The sequence below is a fragment of the Urocampus carinirostris genome, chromosome 2 (assembly GCF_059441175.1).
Source record: "Urocampus carinirostris isolate Australia breed hairy pipefish chromosome 2, RoL_Ucar_1.0, whole genome shotgun sequence".
Lineage (NCBI taxonomy): Eukaryota > Metazoa > Chordata > Actinopteri > Syngnathiformes > Syngnathidae > Urocampus > Urocampus carinirostris.
The window spans coordinates 58,662,442-58,687,720 of NC_142350.1; the positions used below are offsets into that span (position 1 = coordinate 58,662,442).

Genomic DNA, 25,279 nt, shown 5'->3' on the forward strand with positions numbered 1-25,279 from the left:
ATGTAGTAGTGTTCAGCAGTCAGAGAACATTGTAATTAGTAGTTTGCTTTTAATAAGTAGTAACCACAGAGGCGGAGGATGGTGAGAACAGTCAAACTCAACCCACAGACCAGCTCCAATGACCTACAACATGATCTTGGTGCAGATGGTTTCTGTTAGGTTCAAGTCTCCAACATTTATAATAAAACGCTCTGAAATAAAAGACAAAGAGAATCGGTTCTTTAGAATTGGTTATTTTATTAATCATCATTATGAGAGCCGCGGAGACCAAGCTGTTAGAATCTCCTCCTCGCTCGCTCTGAAGCCGTCTCCGAACCCGTCTCCGAACCCTCCCTTCTAATATTCAGGTTCTTGGGGAAAAACAACTTGAGTTATGGCATGCACAGGTCAGGGTGCACCCACTGGAATGTGAAAGAGACAGAAACAAAAACTCATGGCCTTGAGAAACAGCTTAGGCTGAAAACTATACAAAAAGGGCTGAGAACACTTATAACATATTTGTGTCAACTGTAGGATAAATATACGTATATAATCCCAACAGTTTCACTGCGCATCGTTCAACTATTCAGCGCACTTTGCACAAGGACATGCTGTATGGGACAGTAATGCGGAAGAAGCCTTTTCTGCGCACATAGAATATAGAATTTAGAATTTACATGCCACAAACAGAGTCGCTTGAGGTATGCTAAAGCACATTCGGACAAGCCAGCTTCATTTTGGAATAAGGTGCTGTGGACTGATGAAACTAAAATTGAGTTATTTGGACATAACAAGAGGCGGTATGCATGGCGGAAGAAGAACACAGCATTCCAAGACAAACACTTGCTACCCACAGTGAAATTTGGTGGTGGTTCCATCATGCTGTGGGGTTGTGTGGTCAGTGCAGGTACTGGCAATCTTGTTAAGGTTGAAGGTCGCATGGATTCCAGTCAGTATCAGCAGATTCTTGCGAACAATGTTCTAGATTCAGTGACAAAGCTGAAGTTGCGCCGGGGCTGGAGACTTCAACAAGACAACGACCCCAAACACTGCTCAAATTCTACTAAGGCATTCATGCAGAGGAACAAGTACAATGTCCTGAAATGGCCATCTAGGTCCCCAGACCTAAATATTATTGAAAATCTGTGGTGTGATTTAAAGCAGGCTGTCCATGCTCGGGAACCATCAAACCTGACTGAAGTGGAGACCTTTTGTAAAGAAGCATGGTCAAAAATACCTTCAACCAGAATCCAGACCCTCATTGGAAGCCATAGGAAGAGTTTAGAGCACATGCGTCAAACTCCCGGCCCGCGGGCCACGTCCGGCCCGCCGTGTAATCATATCCGGCCCGCAAGACCATTTTACATTATTATTAATGGCTCGTCAATATGAACAACGCCGTCTCATCCCTGGACATCACATTCTGACGTTTTAGTCACTGTACCTATTCCTTCATATATGACATATACTATTCTATATACCAGGGGTCGGGAACCTATGGCTCGCGAGCCAGATATGGCTCTTTCTATGAGTATCTGTGGCTCAGAGACAAATTTAATTGCATGCAAATTTTCTCCATCTCGTACAAAACTTGAGCCATTAATCCTGTTCAGATACACGCAAAGCCAAACAGAGCTGATATATGAGGCAGTATTTTTCAGAATATATAGGGCACGTTTTCACTACGATTTACAGTCAAGGTGTCACACAAAAAAAACTCGTTTTGGCTGTACAATGCTAAAGAATCCTTTATATAAAAGCTCACTATATAATCTGTGTTCAGTGTTCAGATACTTTTTCATTAATCCACGGAACAAATTGTAAATACGCCAAAACACGGGAAGAGAACTTAAAGGTATTTGATTGGGTGAGTGAGAGGGATGGGTGGAGCTATGCAAAAAGTGCAAGCACTCCCCCCTTCTCTCGCCCTACTCCGTCTGCGCCAAAGGTAAGCACATCAGGCTCCCTGTTCTCAGAATGTTGTGACGTTTTTACAAAATAATTTGTGTAGCATTTTCATATTTCTACTTTTGACAGGAGATATATTAAGGAGAACAAAATCTTTTGGGGTATTTAATTTTTTTTTAATGTATACATTGACATAGGAGCAAAGGAATTTGAATGTTATTTTAATGTCAAGTTATTTATGTTTAGATATTTTTATTTAGAGCAAAATAATAAATACTGTATAAGTGATTTAAGGTTTAAATTCAATAATCTTATTTGTTTTTATTCATATTTATGTTTCAAAAACATTCAGTTTAAGTGTGTTCAATAAATGTTTATCCTGGTTGGCCCGCGACCTTAAGTGTGTTTTGAATTTTGGACCCTTGTGCAATTGAGTTTGGTGTTGGTCTGCTATTTAACTGAAATTGCTGATTCGAACAACCAATGGTTTATAAAAAAAAATCATGAAAATGATCAGGGGTGCCCAAACTTTCGCATACGACTGTATGTGTACTGGACCCACACTGACCCAAAGACGGCTTCCGGTCTAGATACGGATGGCAGACGCTCAACTACCGTCTCTTCTACGATGGGAAACACTTTGTGGCCGAGAAGAGGTTCGAGTCGGTGCACGATCTGGTCACGGACGCCCTCATCACTCTTTACATCGAAAACAAGGCGGCCGAGTACATCGCCAGGATGACCGCCAACCCCATTTACGAGCATCTGGGCTACACATCGCTTCTCAAGGGCAAGATGGTGGACAGGCTGAGCCACAGGCGCACAGAACCTCGCAAAATCGCCTTCGTTCGGGACCAACAGGTGAGATGGTTTTACAAACATATTTGTGACCTGGGGGCGCGCCAGACTCCGTGAAGGGGGGTGGTCGTGCGCTTGATTTCAATTTGTAATTTTCCCTGATTTGCGTGCTATTGCACCTCCGCTACAATAGGGGGCAGTGTTCTCTTTGGCAGAGTGTTTTGTTTACATTTAGCCTCCACTCAGTGCACAAGCATTGAATATGAAGTAAAGACACGAACGCGGAGACAAGCGAAGATAGACGGGTAAAGAGACAAATACAATTGGGTCTGTGTCTAAATTTCGACTTTTCGGGCACTTTTATACCACCTTTGATATCCCGCAAGAGATACAAAGAGATCTGGGATCTCCGTGGATGGCCAACCCACTCACAAAGCAACGGAGACGGTGTAGGGATCGTAAACAAATGGAGGGCTGTCGCTCGGGCAAGTGTGCTAAGCTAAGGGATCTACTGTACATCAGCGAAACGGCAGAGAAGGACACGAAGATGATGGCATTGTGCCTGATTCCACCAATATTTCTTCATCGATCTTGCCTGTCAACCGACGCCTGAGACTCAACACGCCCGAACGGCGACATCTTGTGACGATCTCTACAAAGACTTCAGCTAAATTTAATTTCCCCATATTTTCCGGTCTGGAGGCTTCGCTCTGAAAACGCTGGTCTACTAGTGATCCCAAGAGCCAAGAAGAGATCCTCAGGTTTTAGATGAGGGGATGGTGACATAATAGTCTGTAATAATAGTTTGCGGTAATCTTTGATCTGTGCAGCTCTTTGAGACTCTTTGTGATTAAGGGCTATATAAATAAACTTGACTTGACTTGACAAATGAAAGTCTCCTCCAGTAGAACTTTAATGTAACCTCGGAGGGAGTCGAGCAAAGACCAGTGTGCTTGTTATGGTAAAAGTGTTGGCAGCAGACAGCACAAAGCCAAATAAATCAAGCTGTCCCTTAAAGACATTACAACGCAATCACGGTGATATGACACTTGACGTTTTCTTCAGGGAAAATGTGCCAAGCCGTAGATTTAATGAAATAATGCAAAGGAGAAAAAACAGCGGGTCAATTACACTCCTTAACATTAGATGGCGATAATGCCGTAACTTGAACTCTTCCTCCTGTTCAGTCAATCGCCCCGGCCAATTGAGTTTAAGAGGCTCAACATCTCATTATATTGTGATTTTGTTGGTTTTATTTCCTTTTTCCTTTACTATGTGGCGATTTTAAAGCAGTTTTAAGGGGTGGCTTATATGAGATGTAGGCTTGTTTGCCACTATAGAAAGTACTCGAAGTACTTCTGTCACGACCAAAACGGAATAAGGACCCAATTGCGTAACGTTTACCACAAGTTTTATTGAAAGAAAGAGGAAGGGCTGCGCCCACGATCCGGTGCTTGCTGGACGCAAGTTGCTCTCGCAATCGGATTGTGATCCGCATACGGAAGTGGATCTTCCATAGCGGGCGATGGCGGTGTCAGGGACGGAAAAATAGGTCGATTGCCGGGACAGGAGAGCAAAAACGTGGTCGGGGTCGGAAACGGGTCGTAAGCCAGGATGGGAGAGCGGACGTGGTCGGGATCAAAAACGAGTCGTAAGCCGGGACGGAAGAGCAGACGTAGTCGGGATCGAAACAGGTCGTAGCCGGAGACAAACGGGGAGATCAGGAACAGGCAGGTGGAAAAACGGGTGCAAAAAGGGGACAGCCGGGAGTCAGGGTCAAAAAGTCTTGCCTAGTATCAACAGGGGTTCGCAGACGGATTGACAAAAGGAGAGTGACAGGACCGGGATTGAAAAGGAACAGGGAGCCAAATGAACGGGCACAAGTGATTCCAATCGGTAATCATGACAACTTTTGGTTTTGCTGGTCATTTTATTTGTACACTACATCTGTTTCAAACTGCACAATCTTTTTATTCCATAAATTTGAGTAGTGGAAATTTCTTGATTTGGGTGCGACAGTGGGTCCTGAAGTCAGACAAGTTGAGAACCACTGGCTTCGAGGAACAAATCGATACTGGAAAGATCACATTGACTGACTGAACTTGTACGTGTACTTCTTATTAACGCACGAGATGAAGAATGTGAATGGTCCCCTCGTTCACTCGCTGATTCGTTCACTGGAACTGGAAATGGTAAAATGTTCACTCTTCGAATTTCTTGGAAATGGCATCGATTAAGCACTTTTATAAAAATTGACACAACAGCTTTGGACTTGAGAGATGTTCAAAATTTCTTTAATATTTTCACATCAATGAATGCCTCTTTGATGGGTTTTGTTACCAACAGACGTACAACTGCTGTTACCAACGCTGACATCATCCATCGCTTTTCTGTCAGTAATCTGACACTCGAGACATTAATACCGCAATGGCCATCGATCAACATGTCATCAATTGATTTACAATGCCTTGACCTGTTTCAAGTATTAATACTAGCTTGCAATTCTTAAAAACCATCTGAATCACGACAATTGAATTTTAATTTTCTTTTTCATGCATAGCCTTAAACCAAGGGTCCCCAAACTTTATCCTGCAAGGGCCACATGACTTCATTTCTCTGATGAGGGGTTAGGGTCAGTTTGTAACAGAAAAAAATGCGATTGCATAAGTGCCTTATTGTAAAAATGTATTGTTTTCCACAAAACCACGATCAAATAATTCTTCTGGATTCTTCACAGAATAAAAGTCCAAAATTGAATTATACTGTAACACTATTTCTGAAATAATATGTATAATAGGTAAAAATACCTAAACTATCATACAAATAGGTTGCGAAATTTGTATTTCTTCTACATAGCGTAATCTATACCTAGCAGTTACCGGCATGTTTGTCTGGCATCTTACTGCTACGCTGTGCTTCATTGTCGCTGGTTTTTCATTCGCATTAGACAAGACAGTGCCATCTAGTGATCAAATATTACACATAGTAGCTTTAACTTTCTGTTGTGTTGTGAACAGTCTTATTAGGTCCAAGTTCGGCTTAGTTGTCAGAACTGAACTCAGACTATTTTTAGTCATGGTACCAGAGACAATTTAATTTTGTTGTGCCTTTCATGTGTTACAATGACAATTGATTCAATTACATTCTGATATTCTATTCTAAGCATTGTCAGAGACTAATTTATTGTCATCAACATGTGAAATGCACAACAAATGATTAAAAATGGTACGATAATGAGATAAAACTCAATGCCTTCTCTAATGTTATCTCTAGCACTGGCAGTTCCGTAGTAAAACTTCAGTGCTCTCACTGCAACCCAAGTTTGAATTCTGTTACAACCATTAACCACGTTTTCAGACTTTTTAGATATTTTTTAGGTAAAAAAAAAAGTGCTTCATAATGATCTCTGGTATTGCTCAGGGGGGCAGACCAAATGTATGTTTGTATTCTATTCTAAGCATTGTCAGTGACAAATTTATTGCCATCAACATGTAAAATGTACAACAAAATCAACATTCTTCTCTGGTACCATGACTAAGAATGGTGTGATAAGCCAATGCCTTTTCGGATGTTATCTCTATCATTGGTAATCCTGTGGTAAGAGTTCTGCGCTCTCACTGTGGCAACCCAGATTTGAATCCTGTTACAAACATAAACCGCATTCCCAGACTTTTAAGATCTTTTTAAGGGTAAAAACAAAAGCGCTTCATAATGCTTTTCTGGTATTGTTCAGAGGGCTGGACCAAATGTATTATTGTATTCTAATCAAGTGACAAATTTATTGTCATTTACATGTGAAATGCACAACAAAAATAACATTCGTCCCTGGTACCATGATTAAGAATACTGTGATGATAAGATAAAACTCAATGCCTTTTCAGATGTTATCTCTTTCACTAGTAGTCCTGTAGTAAGAGTTTGGCGCTTTCACTGTGGCAACCCAGGTTTGAATCCTGTTACAACCATTAACCGCGCTTCTAGACTTTTTAGATTTTTTTTGGGTAAAATAAATGTGCTTCATAATGCTCTCTGGTATTGCTCAGGGGGGCAGACCAAATGTATGTTTGTACTCTATTCTAAGCATTGTCAGTGACAAATGTATTGCAAAATCAATATCAACATTCGTCCCTGGTACCATGATTAAGAATACAGTAATCCCTCGGTTATCGCAGTTAATGGGGACCAAAACCACCTGTGAAAAGTGAAAATTTGCGACGCCCCTTCAAAAATGCTAAAAAAAATATATATATATATATATATATATATATATATATATATATATATATATATTTATTTATTTTTTATTTTTTTTATTATTATTATTTTTTAGACCCACGAAGCTCTGAACCCGCGAACGTGGAACCGCGAAGTAGCGAGGTCCCACAGTAGTGTGATAATGAGATAAAACCCAATGCCTTTTCAGATGTTATCTCTATCACTGGTAGTCCTGTGGTAAGCGTTCGGCTTTCTCACTGCAGTGACCCAGGTTTAAATCATGTTAGAACCTTAAACTGTTTACCCAGACTTTTTAAATCTTTTTTAGGTAAAAAAAATATAGAAGCGCTGCAAAATGCTCTCTAGTGTTGTTCAGGGGGCCGGACCAAATGAGGAAGTGGGCTGTATACGGCCCACGGGCCGTAGTTTGGGTACCACCGTCAGGTCATGTTTGCAGTAAATATTTTATTTAGCTGACTGGATTTATCTGAAAAAACACTGCTCTCCTCTGATGGTTTCAATGTGGAAGAGTCTTTGTGACCTGGCTGTTTACCATTTTGGGAGTCGCACCCCGAGGCTTCGGCCGCACACTGGCTTCACTGTATGGCCGATATGAGCACGTATTTACCCTTTGAATGCACCTCCACTTAGCTGCGGCTAACGGTGCGACCGAAAGGCCAACCGGGACTCTGCTTGCTGTTTTATCTCTCGGATTCCTTTTTGGTGAGATGAATGCGGTCGGATGTCCGCAGCATTCCTACTGGTTGTCTAATTGGCGGAATATCGGCGCCGTGCCGGTCAGACTGGTCTGGTTTTCGCAGTGATGGCTCTTTTGTTGGTTCAGATAATGAGGCCGCTCTGCCTGTAGATAGGTCACATTTTAAACGTCAAAATGTATAATGTGTTGGGGTTTAAAAAGATCTTTTTAGGGTTTGTCCTTCAACAATTATAGATGATTCATGAAGTTATGGATGGACCATGTGTGCTCTGCTCTGCAACACAAATCTATTTTTGCGCCATTTATAAAAAAAAATGTGGATATGTATTAACATACCAGTGAACCTTCAGGGCTCCTTGCCCTTACAAAATGTTGTATTTTCCCTTACAAACAGGGTTGGGTAGGGTTAACTTAATTACTTCCAATTACTTATTGGATTACTCCAATACCAAATATGCTAATAAAAGACAAACTAAACTAAATATGAAAAAAAATTACTAAATTTTGTGCAGGCTTGGGGAGTAACGGAATACATGGAACGGCAAAAATGATGTTGGCAAGCTGTTTGGATTTATTTTCATTTTGTTTCTGTCGCATTTTATGTTAGTTTTGCCGGAGATCAAAGATATCAGAGCCAGGAGAGAAAGCTTACCTCGTGTTGTGAGTCATCATTTTATTCATATTTAGTTTTTTTTGTCTTTTATTAGCATGTTTGGTATTGGAGTAATCCAAAAGTAATTGAAAGTAATCAAGTTAAAATAACCCAACCCTGCTTTCAAAATACAAAATAATCTTGCACCATATTTTTTTTTTTTCAAACGTGTTTATTTATGTACCGGTAGTTTTATATTGTACATGTGTTTCATCATATCATATATATTGTTAATTAACATTTTGTTGTGAGATACTGAGTTGCTCGACATTAATGATGTTTATTATAAAAAGGTTCAAAAATTGAATAGTTTGGACGCTCACAGTAAAAGGAAAAAATACATGCAAATATAATTAAGTAGAATAATACATTTTCTTATTCAAATGATGAATTCATTTTCTGCATTAAATTATTGTTGATAATATACTGATTAAAGGGATAACCACAAACCTGTCTTTTTCATTTTCTCCTTTTATACTTCCTTTTTTTCTTAACTTCTTTATACAACAATAACGATTCGTAATATAATGCATCCAAGCAAGTGAGCCGTTTAAGAGCCGTCTCTCTTTAATGAGTTGAGCTGAAAAAGCCGGTTCTCTAAAAGGAGACGGACTTCCTTTAACTACATAACTACCACATGAAATCCGAGACAGCAGACGCATGCGCACAATAGCATCAAACCGCTCCCTTCATTTGCAGGGCTGACGCTGCTATCGGTATGCGAGTTTGTGTGAATAGGTAATCGTGAAGCACATTGTAAAGCGCTTTGGGAGGTCTTCATTGACTTGAAAAGCGCTGTATAAATGCAGACCATCTACATTATATTTACATTGCAGAGCCAGTCAGGATACATATTGGGACTTTAAATGTGCTTCTTGGTGATACATGCGCTTAATTTATTTATTTGATACATGCGGCAGTGGCTCAGGAGGTAGAGCGCTCGTCTTGGGATCGCAGTTCGAATCCCGGCTCCTCTGTGTTACATGTCGAAGTGTCCTTGGGTAAGACACTGAACCCCTAATGCCCCCAATAAGCAGGTTAGCGCCTTACATGGCTGCACGGCCGCTATTGGGAAATTTGAAGCACACTGTAAAGCGCTTTGGGAAGTGTTGACTTGAAAAGCGCTATATAAATGCATTTCATTTCATTTCATTTATACTATTACCGGGTACTTATTTTATTGTTTATTAAAGCACTTGAATTTATGTTGATTATTTTAATCAACTTTTAAATTAAATGTGTTTTTTTGTTTATTGGATGTACTTTTATCATTTGACGATATGATATACGACATTGCTACAGTTACTCAGTACTTGAGTCATTTTTTTTCACCAAGTACTTTTTTTACTTTTACTCAAGTAAGTATTTGGATGACTACTTTTACTTCTACTTGAGTAACATTATTCTGAAGTAACAGTACTTTTACTTGAGTAAACTCTACTCTACCCACCCACGGAAAATCCGGTATATATATATATATATATATATGTGTGTATATATATATATATATATATATATATATATATCATCTCATCTCATTAGCCGCACCGCTTATCCTCAGTAGGGTCGCGTGGGTGCTGGAGCCCATCCCAGACTTCCTGTGCGGAGTTTGTATGTTCTCCCCGTGCTTGCGTGGGTTTCCTCCGGGCACTCCGGTTTCCTCCCACGTTCCAAAAACATGCATTTCAGTTGGATTGGCTGGTCCAAATTGTCCCTAGATGTGAATGAGCGAATGAGTTGTCTGTCCCTGTGTGCCCTGCGATTGGCTGGCGACCAGTCCAGGGTGTCCCCTGCCCACTGCCCGGAGATAGCTGGGATGGGCTCCAGCCCCCCCGCGACCCTAATGAGGATAAGCGGTACGGCTAATGAGATGAGATATATATATATGCACATATTTCAATATTCCAACAATACTCCGTACCCATCTCCAAACTTTTTTAGGAACAAAATCTTTTCTGTAAGAACGACATTAGCGTTTTGTTGTCTTTTGTCTGACTGCGTCCGTTTGTGATTGGTTTCTGTTTTGTTTTCTTGCCGTGACAGTGGCAAACTGGAACTCACAGGGAGGCCTCTCAGCTGCACCCTCACAAAGACTAGTAATAAAGGAGTGGAGGCACTCCAAAAGAAGGCGGCGCTTGTTATGTGTGACTACTTTTGTACCTTCATGCATGCTTTTCTTTAGCCAGACAAGAGACCATCTGCCCTCAGACAAAGATCACCCCCCGCCCCCTTCTAGGGGCTAAAATATCCCAGAGTAGTATATTTCTTTTCAGCCCCTAATGACTTGTATGCCTCAATAGTATCCTCCGGTATGCGGATGTCTTCAACAACAATGACAAATGTCCTCACCTGTTGTGTCTGTCCCATACCTGTCATGCTCCAGGGCTCCATGCCCTTACAAACTGCAGTATTTTCCCTTACAAAATACAAAATAATCTTACACCATATTATTTTTCGTGTTTATGTAGTTAAACATGTTATATTGTACATGTGTTTCGTTATATCATGTATATTGTTAATAAACATGTTGTTGTGAGATCCTGAGTTGCTCGACATGAATGAGGTTTATTATAAAAAAACAGTTCAAAAATGAAGTAGCTTGGACGTTCACTGGAGAAGGAAAAAATACATGCAAACATAATTAAGTCAAATAATACATTTTCTTATTCAAATTGTTAATTCATTTTCTGCATTAAATTATTGTCGGTAATATACTGATTAAAGGGATAACCACAAACCTGTCTTTTTTCATTTTCTCATTTTATACTTCCTTTTTTTCTTAACTTCTTTACACAACATAATAATTCGTAATATAATGCATCAAAGCAAGTGAGCCGTTTCGGCTCTCTTCAATGAGTTGAGCCGAAAAAGCCGGTTCTCTAAAAAGAGACGGACTTCCTTTCACTACAACGAAAAAAACGATACCGAGATAGAGGCTTCCGCGGCGAACTCATTTGACCTGATTGATTTGCCGTTTGGTGATAGTCGGTGTATACCGGATGTTACCCATCATTGACAAATTTGCGTTTTTCCGTTCAGATTTTCTCGTACGTCGTACACGTCTTAAAATGCATAATAAACGTACTTTGTACGGCAAACCCGTACAGGTTGACAGGTATGCTGTCCCTACAGTTAACCATGTCTTACACACCCAATGCATCAGGGCAGGGTGAAAATCCTCTCTAAAGTCAATTTCAATAGATGAAAATGATTTTCACACCCACATACATGAGTAGGTAGATTTCAATGTTAGCACTATAAGAGCTGTAGAGCTACACCGCTATTACCGGCTAACGAATGCAAGGATATGACCAAAACAGCTAACTAAAAGGATTAAAGTCACGATAGCAGCCTCAGTCAGCCATTTCATGATGTGCGTGCAAGTACACGCATTTCTTAGACTTGCTCCAGTAAACCCTTCTTTTTCTGATCTTTTTGGGGGGGTTACAGTTGGTGTTTGGACTCTGTAGAAGCAAGCCTTTTCTTAACTTCACCATTTTCATGCTGCACTGCTTATCCTCAGTAGGGTCGCGGGAGTGCTGGAGCCCATCCCAGCTGGCTTCAGGCAGTGGGCAGGGGGACACCCTGAACTGGTTGCTAGCCAGTCGCAAGGCTAAATAGGTTTAAAGATGGTTAGCGCGTGTGCGGCACAGTTCTGTGGTAGTGGGAACCTCCTGCGTGGGTTCAAATCCAGCTACCGGCCTTACTGTGCGGAGTTTGTATGTTCTCCCCGTTGTATGTTTCCTCCGGGCACTCCGGTTTCCTCCCACATTCCAAAGACATGCATTTCAGGTGAATTGGCCGGTCCAAATTGTCCCTAGGTGTGACTGAGCAAGTGAGTTGTCTGTCCCCGTGTGCCCTGCGATTGGCTGGCAACCAGTTCAGGGTGTCCCCTGCCCACTGCCCGGAGATGGCGGGGATGGGCTCCAGCCCCCCCGTGACCCTAATAAGGATAAGCGGTACGGCTAAAGAGTGAGACATTTAATTTAGGTTAGCAGTTTATGATTATTTTTTTCTTTATGCTTTGTTGATAATGAAAATAATTGCTCTATTTTGACTATAATCATGATTATTTGTGTTCAGATACTGCAGTAGCACAATGTAACACACTTTGTGTGTATTTGTTATTGTGTGGAGTGGAAATTGTTTTTTTTTTGGTTTCTTTGTTTAGAGACTATATTACTGCTGTAGGCTTATAATAAGCATCTGACAAGATTCTTCTTCAGTTAAGTGTTTGCTTACGTGCACACATATAAGCCTGACCATAGCAACAACCCCCCACTGCCAAACCACCGTATGGCTGCAGAGCGCCGAATGAGCTTCCGTTGCTCTTTTTAATGGATTTGGGCACTCTAGGATTATTCGCCATGTCAGGATTACCACCATTATCCATCATCAATTGCTTTTCTAGCTCAAAGGTAAGATCTTAAACCCAGGACCAAGACTGAGCCTGACTCAAGTTTCGGCCTGAGTTGGGCATGAATTGTCAATGGTTATGTTTGGGTCAGGCAGGTTATGCAATGTTAACATCACTATACACACTGCACGGCGGCGCAGTGGTTAGCTTGTGTGCAGGCACAGTTCCAAGGTCTTGGGAACCTCCTGTGTGGGTTCAAATCCAGCTACCGGACTTCCTGTGCGGAGTTTGTATGTTCTCCCCGTGCTTGCGTGGGTTTCCTCCGGGCACTCCGGTTTCCTCCCACATTCCAAAGACATGCATTTCAGGTGGTCCAAATTGTCCCTAGGTGTGAATGAGCGAGCGAGTTGGCAGTCCCTGTGTGCCCTGCGATTGGCTGGCAACCAGTTCAGGGTGTCCCTTGCCCACTGCCCGATGATTGCTGGGATGGGCTCCATCACCCCCGCGACCCAACTGAGGATAAGCGGTGCAGCTAATGAGATGAGACACTGAGGTGTTTCGAGACCGTGAACAGTTTTGGCCACAAGAGACCGTGGTCAGCAACAAAAACAGAAGTTTCCTCAACACAACAGATTCTGTGCTAAACTCTTAATGTCAATTCAAAGAACAACTTCCTGTCTATTATCCACCTGTCATTGTTCTTTTTTGTCTCAGTGCCTCTCTTTCTTTTAAAGTGCTTGGGTCTTAAGGACACACTGAGGCTGTAGTTTAGTGCCCAATTTTAAACCAGTCAAAATGATGGAATGCCTTATAATTTTTTGGTCAACTCTTTGAAAAATATGTCAATAATGGAAAATTGACAGTTAATGTAACTTCTGCACACATATAAATTGAAAATATCTAAATATTTATACTTAGAATTAGGCACAAAAGACAGGCTATGTGTTATCATAAATCTGTCACAAGCCAGAAACGGAGACAGGGCCCAGTAGCGTTCGTTTACTCGGTTTTATTGATAAAGAGGGAGAGCAGTGGTTGCTTCCACGATCCGATGACGGACACGGGTAGCAGGTGGCTGGAACGCGGAAGTGGCACTTCCGTGTCGAGCGAGGATAATCGTAGGCAGCCGGGATAATGGTCACTAGCCGGGACGGGAGAGCAAGGGCGGTGTCGAGTTCAGAAAAGAGGTCGGCAACAGGTATCAGGCAGGAAACAGGGCAAAACAGGTCGGTGGTCGGGATGGCAGATCAGGGTAGAAACGGGTCCAGAAACAGGTCGGCAACAGGTATCAGGCAGGAGAAAACAGGGCAGGAAAATGTCGGGAAGTATGAGCTTGCCTAGCTGGGAGCATAAGTTTGCAAACGGTATGACGCTGGTAACAGGGAGCCCGGGGGGTTGAAAAAGTGGCAGGGAGCCAATCAGCGCTCAGGGCTGTTGGCGCCAATTGGACAGTGACAGGTGCCCTGAATCAGCAATCGTGACAAAATCATCTCTCCTCCTCCCAAGTCCTCACAAATAAAATGCGACATTTTGGGTTTGCTCCGGGCTCGGTCCTTTAAATCCAGGTATTTATTCGGGCTTGGGCTGAGTTGGGTTTTAAAATCCCTGGGTCGGGTCGGGCTGGATTTTTTTTTAGGCTCGATCTTACCTCTTAGTAAGACTCTGCGTGTTTTGCTGAAAACAAAAAAAATCATCCCTTGTGATAGTTTTTGAAAAACACCCCTCCCCCGGAGTGGCGGACAGGGGAATTCCAGCAGCTATTTATCATAGATGGAGGTGACCAACAGAAGCTTTGGTAATCTGTGGTGTGTTTCCGAGGGCGTGACACATTTAGCAGGCCGGGTCGCTGCTGGCATTCGGATCCACAGCTAAGTGGAGTGGAGTGTGTCCGGAAGGCAGTCGGCTAATGTGAGAGTGCGGTGTGATATAAAGAGGGCGTCTGCACTATTGATCCCTCTTTACAGAGCTGTTGAGCTGTGTGAAACAGTCCTGACAGGGACAATCCCCCCTCGGCAGACCCTCCCTGTTCTCTCTCTCGCTCCTTTCTGGGTGTGTGAAAGAGGGCCATTGTGCAAGGCACACTCCAGCCCCGAGGCCACCCACCCACCGCCCGTCTTGTCCCTATTCCCCCGCCTTTTCGAGCCAGGAGTGGAGCCACCCCCCCCTCGCTCGCTGTCGGACATCAGTCGCAGTCCGATCTGCGAGGGGAGCGAGCAGTTTTCGAACCGGCTCCCTTCCTCATCTTCCTCCAGAGAAGATGGAGGGTCCGTGGGAACCGTCCGGTTCGGAGGCCGGAGACAAGCGGGGGGGTCCAGCAGGGGAAATGAGGGACAGTAAGACAAAGAGACAAGAACGGAAGCGTCAGGAGCTGCTGGCATTTGCGTTGGGAGTCAAGCTGGGAAGCAAAGGGACACTTTTATGGAAGCCCATCAAACTTTTGGCGTCCTGTCCACAGATCTCGTCCTCTATGGTACGGCAGAGCGCTTTGAAGGACAGCACGGAGAAGAGGTGCTCCTACGAGAAGACCCACAACTTCAAGGTGAGATGATTTAGACTAAAATGAATATACAAATATGACAAACGTTGACTTTGCCAGCTGGAATGTTGTTGAGAGCACAAACAGTAGACTCCCTGCACAAATCGGGACTAATGGACGGGGCCGATCCATTAACAGAACAGCGAATCGATTGCCATTGATTTTAAGCGCTTGATTCCGTCTATATACTATTTGACCCAATTTATCGTAATTGTCCAGATTTTGTCCCAATCTAATGTTTTAACACATATTATATGGTATTTAGTATCATAGACAGGACTATATGCTGCTGATATTCCAGTACACTATATAGCATGTTGTGAAATCAGATACGTTTAAAAAAATCTCTTGTACCTGTGAATTTCTATTTACTGTTTATAACGTTTTGGTCCTAACCTTGGAGCAGCAGATAAATATTCTATTTAGGCAAAAAATAAAAGACAAAAACTGGAGATACGTTTTTTTCATATAACAGGGACATTATTTGTTATTTGCGAAAACTCATCTGGGCTTCTTTTTTTGTTCAGGCATCTTAAAGGGACAATGTGAATGATTTGACCGCTAGATGTCGCAGTTTTGTGGGGTGCAACCAAAATAAGTGCTACAAAGCAAAAGGAAGTACAAAAACTACGAAGAATTAAATGGACTGAACTGTATTATTTTTATTCCATTTTTTTTCTCGTACTTGTAGCAGCAAAATGGCGGACAATTGTGTCATATCACGTTATGTCAAATAAATGTAAATGTCCTAATTTTCGAGTATTTAAAAACATGCAGGTTCATTTGATAGTACATTTATTTATACATTAATATTGTTTTTCGTTTTTTTACTGATTTAAGTTTTTTAACACTAGAAGACGCTAAATAAGACAAACTGTCCTCTTAAATGCCAGAATCTAGTGTTTTCTTCTTCATTGAAAACTATAATGGAAACAAATGTATTCTTTTTGCGCTTAAAAAAACTGTATTTAAATTTCATTATGACTTTATGACTGTTTTTTACCAGGGATGTTTAATAGGACAATTTATCGAGAATGATACCCCATCTATACTATTACACATAACGTATTCTAATACCAAAAGCTTTTTACATTATTTGTATATGACATATACTGACATACCAGTATTTTGAGCATCAAAGAATCTCAATTTCAGCTTCTTCCCGTCAGCTCTTTTTTCCTTCTGTTCTCTCAATTATTCATCAAAGTTGTAGATTTGGAATTTGATAAACAGAAGAAAAAATAGAAATATCAATCAATCAATCAATGCTACTAGTACATGACAATGAACTGACTCATATTCTTAAAGAAATAGCTTTAAATCAGACCAAATATCTTTCCCTAATATTGGATTCGTTTAATAAGATTTTACTTCCTATAAATAGCCAATTGAAGTTGCATCTACTGTGGGTATTGTTATCAGTATGGATACCAAAATATTATATAGGTACCCATCCATCCCTGTTTTTTTCTTTAGTTTTTTCGACTAAAAATCTTAAGTGACCACAACCTATGGTATTTCGAACATATATTCAATGCTACCTTCTAATGGTCACTAGCATTCACAAAAGAAAACAAAAGCAAATCCATCCGCGCCTCCCATATGCCCACTTCATTCTTCCTGCACATGCATGTGCAATCCAACACTCACACAGGTGTCATCCTCAATGTTTTGCCATGCACATATGTTACTTGAGAGATTTCCATAGAGTGATTGCCGGGCAGCAGATGCCAGACGCAAAATCGGAAATCCTTTAATCTTCTTCATATGTACACACGCACTCCTCGACCACCGAGGGTCCCCTCGGTCGTCGTTCACAAAGTAAGCCCTGTGAGGCTCATCAAAAGGTTTCTTCTCTAGCTTTGACTGCTAAAACTGTGTGGTTATTATGTGCGTGTAATCACGGGGGTCTCCACCTGCAGGTTCACACTTTCCGAGGGCCACATTGGTGCGAGTACTGCGCCAACTTCATGTGGGGGCTGATTGCGCAAGGTGTCCGCTGTTCTGGTAAGTTTATAATGGAGCTCCAATCAATAGACAAAAGGCCGGCTTGTTGGTCACTCATTTTACTTGGCACATGCACATTTACAGACTGAGGATTTGTTCGTAAGTTGTTCATAAGGTTTATATAAGCAGGGTTGGGTAGGGTTACTTTAACTGGATTACTTTCAATTACTTTTGGATTACTCCAATACCAAAGATGCTAATAAAAGACAAAAGAAACTAAATATGAATAAAATTACTACATTTTGTGCAGGCTCGGGGAGTAACGGAATACATGGAACGGCAAAAATGATGTTGGCAAGCTGTTTGGATTTCTTTTCATTTTGTTTCTGTCGCATTATATGTTCGTTTTGCCGGAGATCAAAGAGATCAAAGCCAGGAGAGAAAGCTTACCACGTGTTGTGAGTCATCATTTTATTCATATTTAGTTTCTTTCTTTTCTTTAATTGAAAGTAATCAAGTTAAGGTAACCCTACCCAACCCTGTATATAAGTATGTTTAAGGCTTGTATAAGTAACCTGTATTGTTTTGTCCTAAAAAATAAACATTTCAAAAAATATAAAGATAAATAAAGTCAAGTGTAACTTACTTTTGGAAGATGTTCTTCCAGAGGTCCTCCTCCGTGGTAAAAAGTGGCCGAAAAAAAGCGATCCAACCATTTTCTCAACCGCATTAAGCTTTCTTATTCCACTTTTCATTTTAAAAGAATTTGCGCGCCTCTTCTTTACACTTTACACCAACCATATTGAATGGATGCACAAGATATTAAACTATAAAAATGTTAACGGTCTTAGCTCGCTGGAGATAGTATAGACATACTTTAGACAGTATAGATAGTATAGAATGTTTACACATGAACTAGGAAGGGGAAGCGGATTTCTTCTTCTGGGTTGATGCTGGGTGAGCTCTCACAGCGCCACACGCCGGTAGCGGCGGAAAGAAGCACTACAGTAATGTCTAGTACTCGGAAAAAGGTGCTCACAATACAAAATCTAACTTCCGGATATTTTTCGACATCCTGAAAAAAATGATCGTATCTACCGTTTATCGTTAGTCGAATGGTCGTAAGTAGGGGAGCGTCTGTATTGTGATTGGCGCTAAGCAATTCATTTGAATTCATCTGATTGATTTGTAATTTAAAGGTCTAGTGCAGGGGGTCTTCAACGTGGTGCCTGCGAGCACCAGTTATTCCCCTAAATGCACCACCGCGTACTGGTTCTGAATATAGCTCGCCAAAAATGGGTCGTACTGATTTTCTAGGACATTCAATTTCTAAAATACCGTGAGAAGTCATTAACATGATCAGTGTCTTAAACAAAACAAGATTTTAGTGGTTGAACAGTAAGAAATACATATCAAACTGGTAGCCCTTATTTCTAATCAGTAACAAAAAAGTATCTCTCTGGTTCAAAAAGGTTGGCGACCCCTGGTCTAGTGCAACCTAAAACGAGTACTAAAATCCATTTGGTAGAATACAAACACATCATTTTACCCTTCATTTTTTTGCCGAGGTTTTTGGGTACTAGTAGCAGCAAGATGACTGACAATCATGTAAGCTCCCTTTAAGTGAGGCTCATGCTATGTAAAATAACTGCAAAAATTCTACGAAAATTAAAAACCTACGAGGTTTTTCTTAAAGTTGCATGTTTGTATGGTAGTTCGTTTATTATTTACTTATTATTTAAGTCAATATTGTTTTTCTTTGAATTAATGTAGTTGTTTTTTTACCACTGGGAGGCGCTAAATAATGCACAATGTACCTTTAGGTATTTGGTTAAACAGAAGTTGATATTTTACAATAATTTTGATGCAATGGTGTGAGTCTGCATTGGTGATAGGGTGTTTTTCAAGTCAAGACAGATGAAACAGTGTGTTGCCATATTCCATCCTCATGAACTTAGCCTTCCGTAAAAAAAGGCACAAAATAATTGGTGGATGTAGGTGTGGGTTCAGGCATGCATATGGTCTTTAATTTGATTTAGGAGCATAACGATGGATTTTTATTTAAAGTCAAGTCATGTCTATTTGTATAGCCCTTAATTCTCAAGGAGTCTCAAAGGGCTGCACAGACCACGGATGATTGCAAACCACAGACGACGATTACACTATCCCCTGATCTAAAACATACACGAGAGCAAGGAAAAACTCAAAATCTCAACATGAGGAAAATAAGGAATACTTGAGAAGGGGACCGCACATGAGGTAATCCCCCTTCCAAGATGACCAGGCTGGAATGGATGTTGCAATAACAAATAATACCCCGATATTGTCAACAAGAAATATAGGTCATGCATAAGCTAGAGAATAGAAGTGTGTTTTAAGCCTAGATTTAAACAGTTCCACTGAGGTTGCAGATGGAATCTCAGGGGGCCGAGTATTCCACAACATCGGGGCCCGGATGGAGAACGCTCTCGAACCTGCAGATCTCTTCTTGGCTCTTGGGATCAATAGTAGACCAGCATTTTCAGAGCAAAAAGATCCGGACCGGAACATAGGGGGAAATTAAATCTGAAAGATATGAGGGAGCAAGTCCATGCATGATTTTGTATACTACCAACAGAACCCTAAGATCACATCTTAAGCTAACAGGGAGCCAATGCAGGTCAGCTAAAATTGGGGTAATGTGATGAAACTTTCTTGTCTTAGTTAAAAGCCTCGCTGCAGCATTTTGTACCAGCTGAAGGTTCTTCTGGGGAGTAGTACAAAAGTCAATTCCATTGAAGTTGGGAAAAAGTTTAAAATGTCAGTAAAATTAGAATAGAATGACTTGCAAACCTTTTCTAACCCATATTTAAATGAATACACCACAAAGACAAGATTATCCATGTTCAAACTCATAAACTTTATTTCCATAAGCAAATAATGATAAACTTAGAATTTTATAATTGCAACAAGTGCCAAAGTAGTTGGGAAAGGGGCTTCTTCACCATTGTGTTACATCACCTTTCCTTTTAATAACACTCAATAAACGTTTAGGAAGTGAGGAGACTAGTTGTTGAATCGTTGATAGTGGAATCCTTTCCCATTCTTGCTTTATGTACAGCTTCAGCTGTTCAACAGTCCGGGGTCTCCTTTGTCTTATTCTGCGCTTTATAATGCGCCACACATTTTCAATGGGAGACAGGTCAGGACTGCAGGCAGGCCAGTCAAGCACCCGCACCCTCTTACTACGAAGCCACGCTGTCGTGAGACGTGCAGTGTGTGGCTTGGCATTATCCTGCTGGAAGAAGCAAGGGCGCCCATGGTAAAGATTCTGTTTGGATGGCAACATACTTTGTTCCAAAACCTGAATGTACTTTTCTGCATTAATGGTGCCTTCACAGATGTGCAGGTTACCCATTCCTTGGCCACTCATGCACCCCCATACCATCACAGATGCTGGCTTTTGCACTTTGCGTGCATAACAGTCTGGGTGGTTCTGTTCTTCTTTGGACCGGAGGACACGACGTCCACAATTTCCAAACACAATTTGGAAAACTGACTCATCAGACCACAGAACACTTTTCCACTTTGTATCAGTCCATTTTAGATGGGCTCGGGCCCAGAGAACCCTGCGGCGTTTCTGGATGTTGTTGATGAATGGCTTACGCTTTGCAACATAAAGTTTTAACCCACACTTACGGATATAGCGTCGAACTGTATTGACTGACAGTGGTTTTCCAAAGTGTTCCTGAGCCCATGTGGTGATGTCCTTTACACATTGATGTCGGTTCTTAATGCAGTACCGCTTGAGGGCTCGGAGGTCACGGGCATTCAATAATGGTTTACGGCCATGCCGTTTACGCACAGTGATTTCTCCAGATTCCCTGAACCTTTTCACAATATTATGGACTGTAGATGATGATATCCCTAAATTCCTTGCAATTGTACTTTGAGGAATGTTGTTTTTAAACTGTTCAACAATTTGCTCACGCAGTTGTTCACAAAGAGGTGAACCTCGCCCCATCCTTGCATGTGAATGACTTAGCTTGTTCGGGTCTCCCTTTTTTATACCCAGTAACAACTCTCACCTGTTGCTAATTCATCTGTTCACCTGCAAATAGTTGGTTGATTTCCATTCATCCACTTTCTGAGTAGTTATTGACACCTGTCCCAACTATTTTGGCACGTGTTGCTGTCATCAAATTACAGAGTTGATGATTTTCTCCCAAAACAATAAAGTTTATGAGTGAAGACAATAAATATGTTGTCTTTGCTGTGCATTCATTTAAATATGGGTTGAAAAGAATTTGCAATTTACTTGGATCAATTTTTATTTGCAATTAACACACTTTCCCAACTTCATTGGAATTGAGTTTTGTACATTACAGTAATTTAAACCTATATGTTTACTGCCAAAATCCCCCCACCTCCTCTACTGTCCTCACAAATAAAATATGAAATTTCCGGTTTGCTTTGAGCTCGGTCCCTTAATCAGGTTAAGTTATCAGGCTAGGGTTGGATTTTTTTAGACCTGATCATGTAACAGCATTTGTGCTTTTTTTTTTTTTCAAAATAAATTATACTTTTTGTTTTTCACTTTTTGTTTCCCTCAATACTTTCCCCCAAAAAACATTTAGCATTTCCAAGTATGCCGTATCCTTTTCATTCTAACCCCTTTATGTCCGGTTCTGATTTGCGGTGTAGTGGGACAGAACACAGCTTATAACCATCTACGCCACAACTTAGACCTGCTCTGAACCGGTCTAAATACAACTTTTTGTCACTAATTTGTGAGTTGTGCCAGGAATGTGTGAAAGGAATCTACTGGTCCACTGACCACAACACCCAAGCATACCATGCAAAAGAGATTTAGGGTTAGGGTCACTGTTCCCTTTAAGCTGCGCGCGTGCGCAATTGCGCACTGCTCGCACATTCTCAGCGCTCAAGAAATTTCTAGCCAGCGCACAAAAATGAGGGCTCAAAATTACTAATTAAGAAGCGACTTAAGTCAAAGTTACAGTGCATGAAGGTAAAAATACACGGGTTCCCCTGACGTGTCCTAAATTCGGTATTTTGAAGTCGAGTCGAAGTAGAACAAAGTTGAGTAAAGTTAGTAGAGTTTGTCGAGAACCGGCTTCTTCGGCTCGGCTCACTAAAAGGAACTCTTTCGGGTCCTGAACGGCTCTTCGGGTTGTTTTTGCTTCTTTAATCCCAAAATGACCAAATATTATGTAAAATTATGCACAAAATGACTTAAAGGATAGAATAGAACAAAAAAGAAAAAAATACCAAAATTAAAAAGTTGTGAAAAGCTGAGAAAAAAAGAAACAAAAGGAAGAGAAAAAAGAAGGAACAATTTAGAAAAAAGCCAGAAAAAAAGAAAAGAAAGAAATGTAGGAAAAAAGTAAATAGAGAACAAAAAGAAAAAAGTAACAGCTCGGAAAAAATAAACACAATGAGATTTTTTTAAAGGAATTTTTAAAAAGGTAGAAAAAAAACACGGAAAAAAGAAGAAAAAGTTTGTGTGTGCATTCAAATAATTTCCAATTATATCAAGTCAATCTTGTTGCCAACATTGTACTTCCACTAAAAAATGTGATTAAGTACAGTTCTGTATCTTGCCACCGACTCAATAAGCCCCCAAAAATGTTAATATTATGCGACAAAATATATCAGGAAATAAAAAGAAATGAATATCTTGTGAAAGAATTGTAAGAACAAACGACGTACGTAAGCCGTACAACCTTTGCAATAGTACATGAGTCAATTCATTCAAAAGAGAAAAATAATTTTGCATTGCCGGAAACTCAGCAAAATGTAACGTGATGTCAAGTGTTGGACATGATTGATAATTAATTATCTTGCCACACTTGGGATTATGGTTGCTCACTGTTGTTTCAAGCGTTGCTCACCGACATTGTGTGAACGCTCAGACCCGTGGAAAATTACAGGGAACATTGGTTAGGGTAACAAAAAATCTACACTCCAAGCTCAAATGCATGTACGCAAATAGTTCAAATTGATGTATCATTTAGGTTTCTTTCCCATTCTTGCTTTATATGTTCAGTTGCTCCCCATTTGAGGTCTCAGCTGATGTATTTTGGCTTTCAAATGTTCTACACATTTCATGATAAGCTGGAGTACAGCTGGCAAGGCAATATTGTATTAACTAGTTGTGTCTTTGGCTTGGCACAGCAAGTTCTAACTATCATTCTGAGTTGTAGTGACAGACTGTGTCGTGTTCACTGCCAACGGTTCTCTGAAGTGTTTTTGGTTCTATTTGGTCATTTCCTTTGCAGTGAGCTTATTTTTGAAGTCGTTTACTTCTGGATAAGCTTTTTTTAGCCGTGGGGATAAGCGCTTTATTTGTGGCCATGAAAGCAAAATTTGTGAGCGTGCGTGTTCATTTCGGACTAATTAAAATCTCCCAAACAATGTTGATAGCTGGGTAATATTATTCCTAGGAATGCACATCAGTATAATGAGGCCATTGTTACTGGGTCTTTTTCCCACATACCAAGAATCACGTTTATTTGGTTAGAGGGGGATTTTGCTGTTTTGAAACGGCCAGCAAGCATTTGAATGTCGCTTTACAGCACCAACCTTAATGATGAGATGATACTGTAAACAAACCCATGTTAGCCAAGGGAGCTATGCTGGTCGCATGACCTTCTCGCAAGGGAGTGTTGAAACCATAAACGCAAAATATTATGGTTGTAAAGAAACTAAAGTTGGAATGTGCAATAAAATTCACTGTATATAATACTTCATTTGTCTTAGTGCTAACGTTTGTTTTTCATTTTTTTACATTATCTTCCTTTAATGGGACACAGCGTAATATTTCACCACTAAAAACGAACGCGGCATTGGATCAGGAGGTAAAGCGCTCGTCTTGGGATCAAAAGGTTGCAGGTTCGATTCCCAGCGCCTCCGTGTTATATGTCGAAGTGTCCTTGGGCAAGACACTGAATCCCTAATGCCCCTGATAGCAGGTACTTGCCTTGCATGGCTGACGCTGCTATCAGTTAGTTAGTGTGTAAAATGGAAAAGTGTGAAGCACATTGTAAAGCACTTTGGGAGGTCTCCATTGACTTGAAAAGTGCTACATAAATGCAGACCATTTACAAAGTGCAAGGCAAAATATAAACTGAAGGGACTCAGAGTAACCAAACTGCAGATTTTCTCTTCTCATATTTTTGCCCAGTCACATTGTTTTTTGGTTCTTTATGGTACCCTTAACAAGAAGAAGGTGGGAAACCATGTCATATCCCACTATAGGTGAACCTCATCTTTTGTATATTAAATACAGATTTCTCGACCTACAAGTATTTTGAAACAGATTAGAATAGAATAGATTCCCTTGTCACCAATATATATATATAAACCAAGGACGTTACCAGTAGGTACAGTAGATTCTCAGAAAACAAACAAGACCCAGCATTCATAATAGGCATGCTCCGAAGGCTGTGCAATTGGGCAAATTGTTCAAAGGGTGTGCTGTTGACTGTATAAACTCAAAACTATTTTGTATTTCCACAAAAATAGTAGGATTTAGCACTCCAAATATTTAGTTGCATGACTACAGTTTTTTTATAACTGCTTCACATCTGTGTGGCGTAGAGTCAACCAACTTGTGTCAACTTTCCGTTGTATTTTTCACTCCATGATTGCCTAATAACATTATAAAATTCATTTACATTTCTTTTGATTCACAAAGAGCATTTTTTATATTATCCCGCAAGGTTTCGATTGGATTAAGAGCTGGAGATTGGGCTGGCCAGTCCATAACATTCATTTTATTGGTTGGAACCAATACTTTACTCTTCTAATGATGTCTTTGGGGTAATTTTCTGGTTGAAACACCCATTTCAATGGCATGTTCTCTTCAGCATAAGGAAACATAACCTCTTCATGTATCTTGACATACACAAACTGATCCATGATCTCTGGTATGCGATAAATGGGTCCAAAACCAGGGAAACATGCCCAGACCATTACAATGCTTCACTGAGGTTTGAATTCCGATTTTGGGGGCTGTCTCACACACGGTCTATTCGGGTATCTGGAATTGTAAATGTCATGTAAAAGGCAGTAGGTTGCCAATGGTATTTTGTCCTGTATCTGTTACCATCTGCAACCTCTTCCTGTCTCTTGCTGTGCAGCTTGAGTGCCACACTAACACAGCATAGG

At 40.8% G+C, this 25,279-nt stretch overlaps 1 protein-coding gene across 2 annotated transcripts in view; it reads left to right on the plus strand.

Annotated features, from left to right (window-relative positions):
* The window catches only part of chn2 (chimerin 2), a 72,725-nt gene that overhangs the window by 35,461 nt on the left and 11,985 nt on the right, over nucleotides 1-25,279 (plus strand). For both annotated transcript variants that reach the window (XM_088327306.1, XM_088327307.1), the window contains exons 6-8: nucleotides 2,478-2,748; nucleotides 15,083-15,166; nucleotides 17,086-17,170. In XM_088327306.1, the coding sequence (XP_088183432.1) occupies nucleotides 2,478-2,748; nucleotides 15,083-15,166; nucleotides 17,086-17,170 (440 nt within the window). The remainder of the gene's footprint in view (nucleotides 1-2,477; nucleotides 2,749-15,082; nucleotides 15,167-17,085; nucleotides 17,171-25,279) is intronic.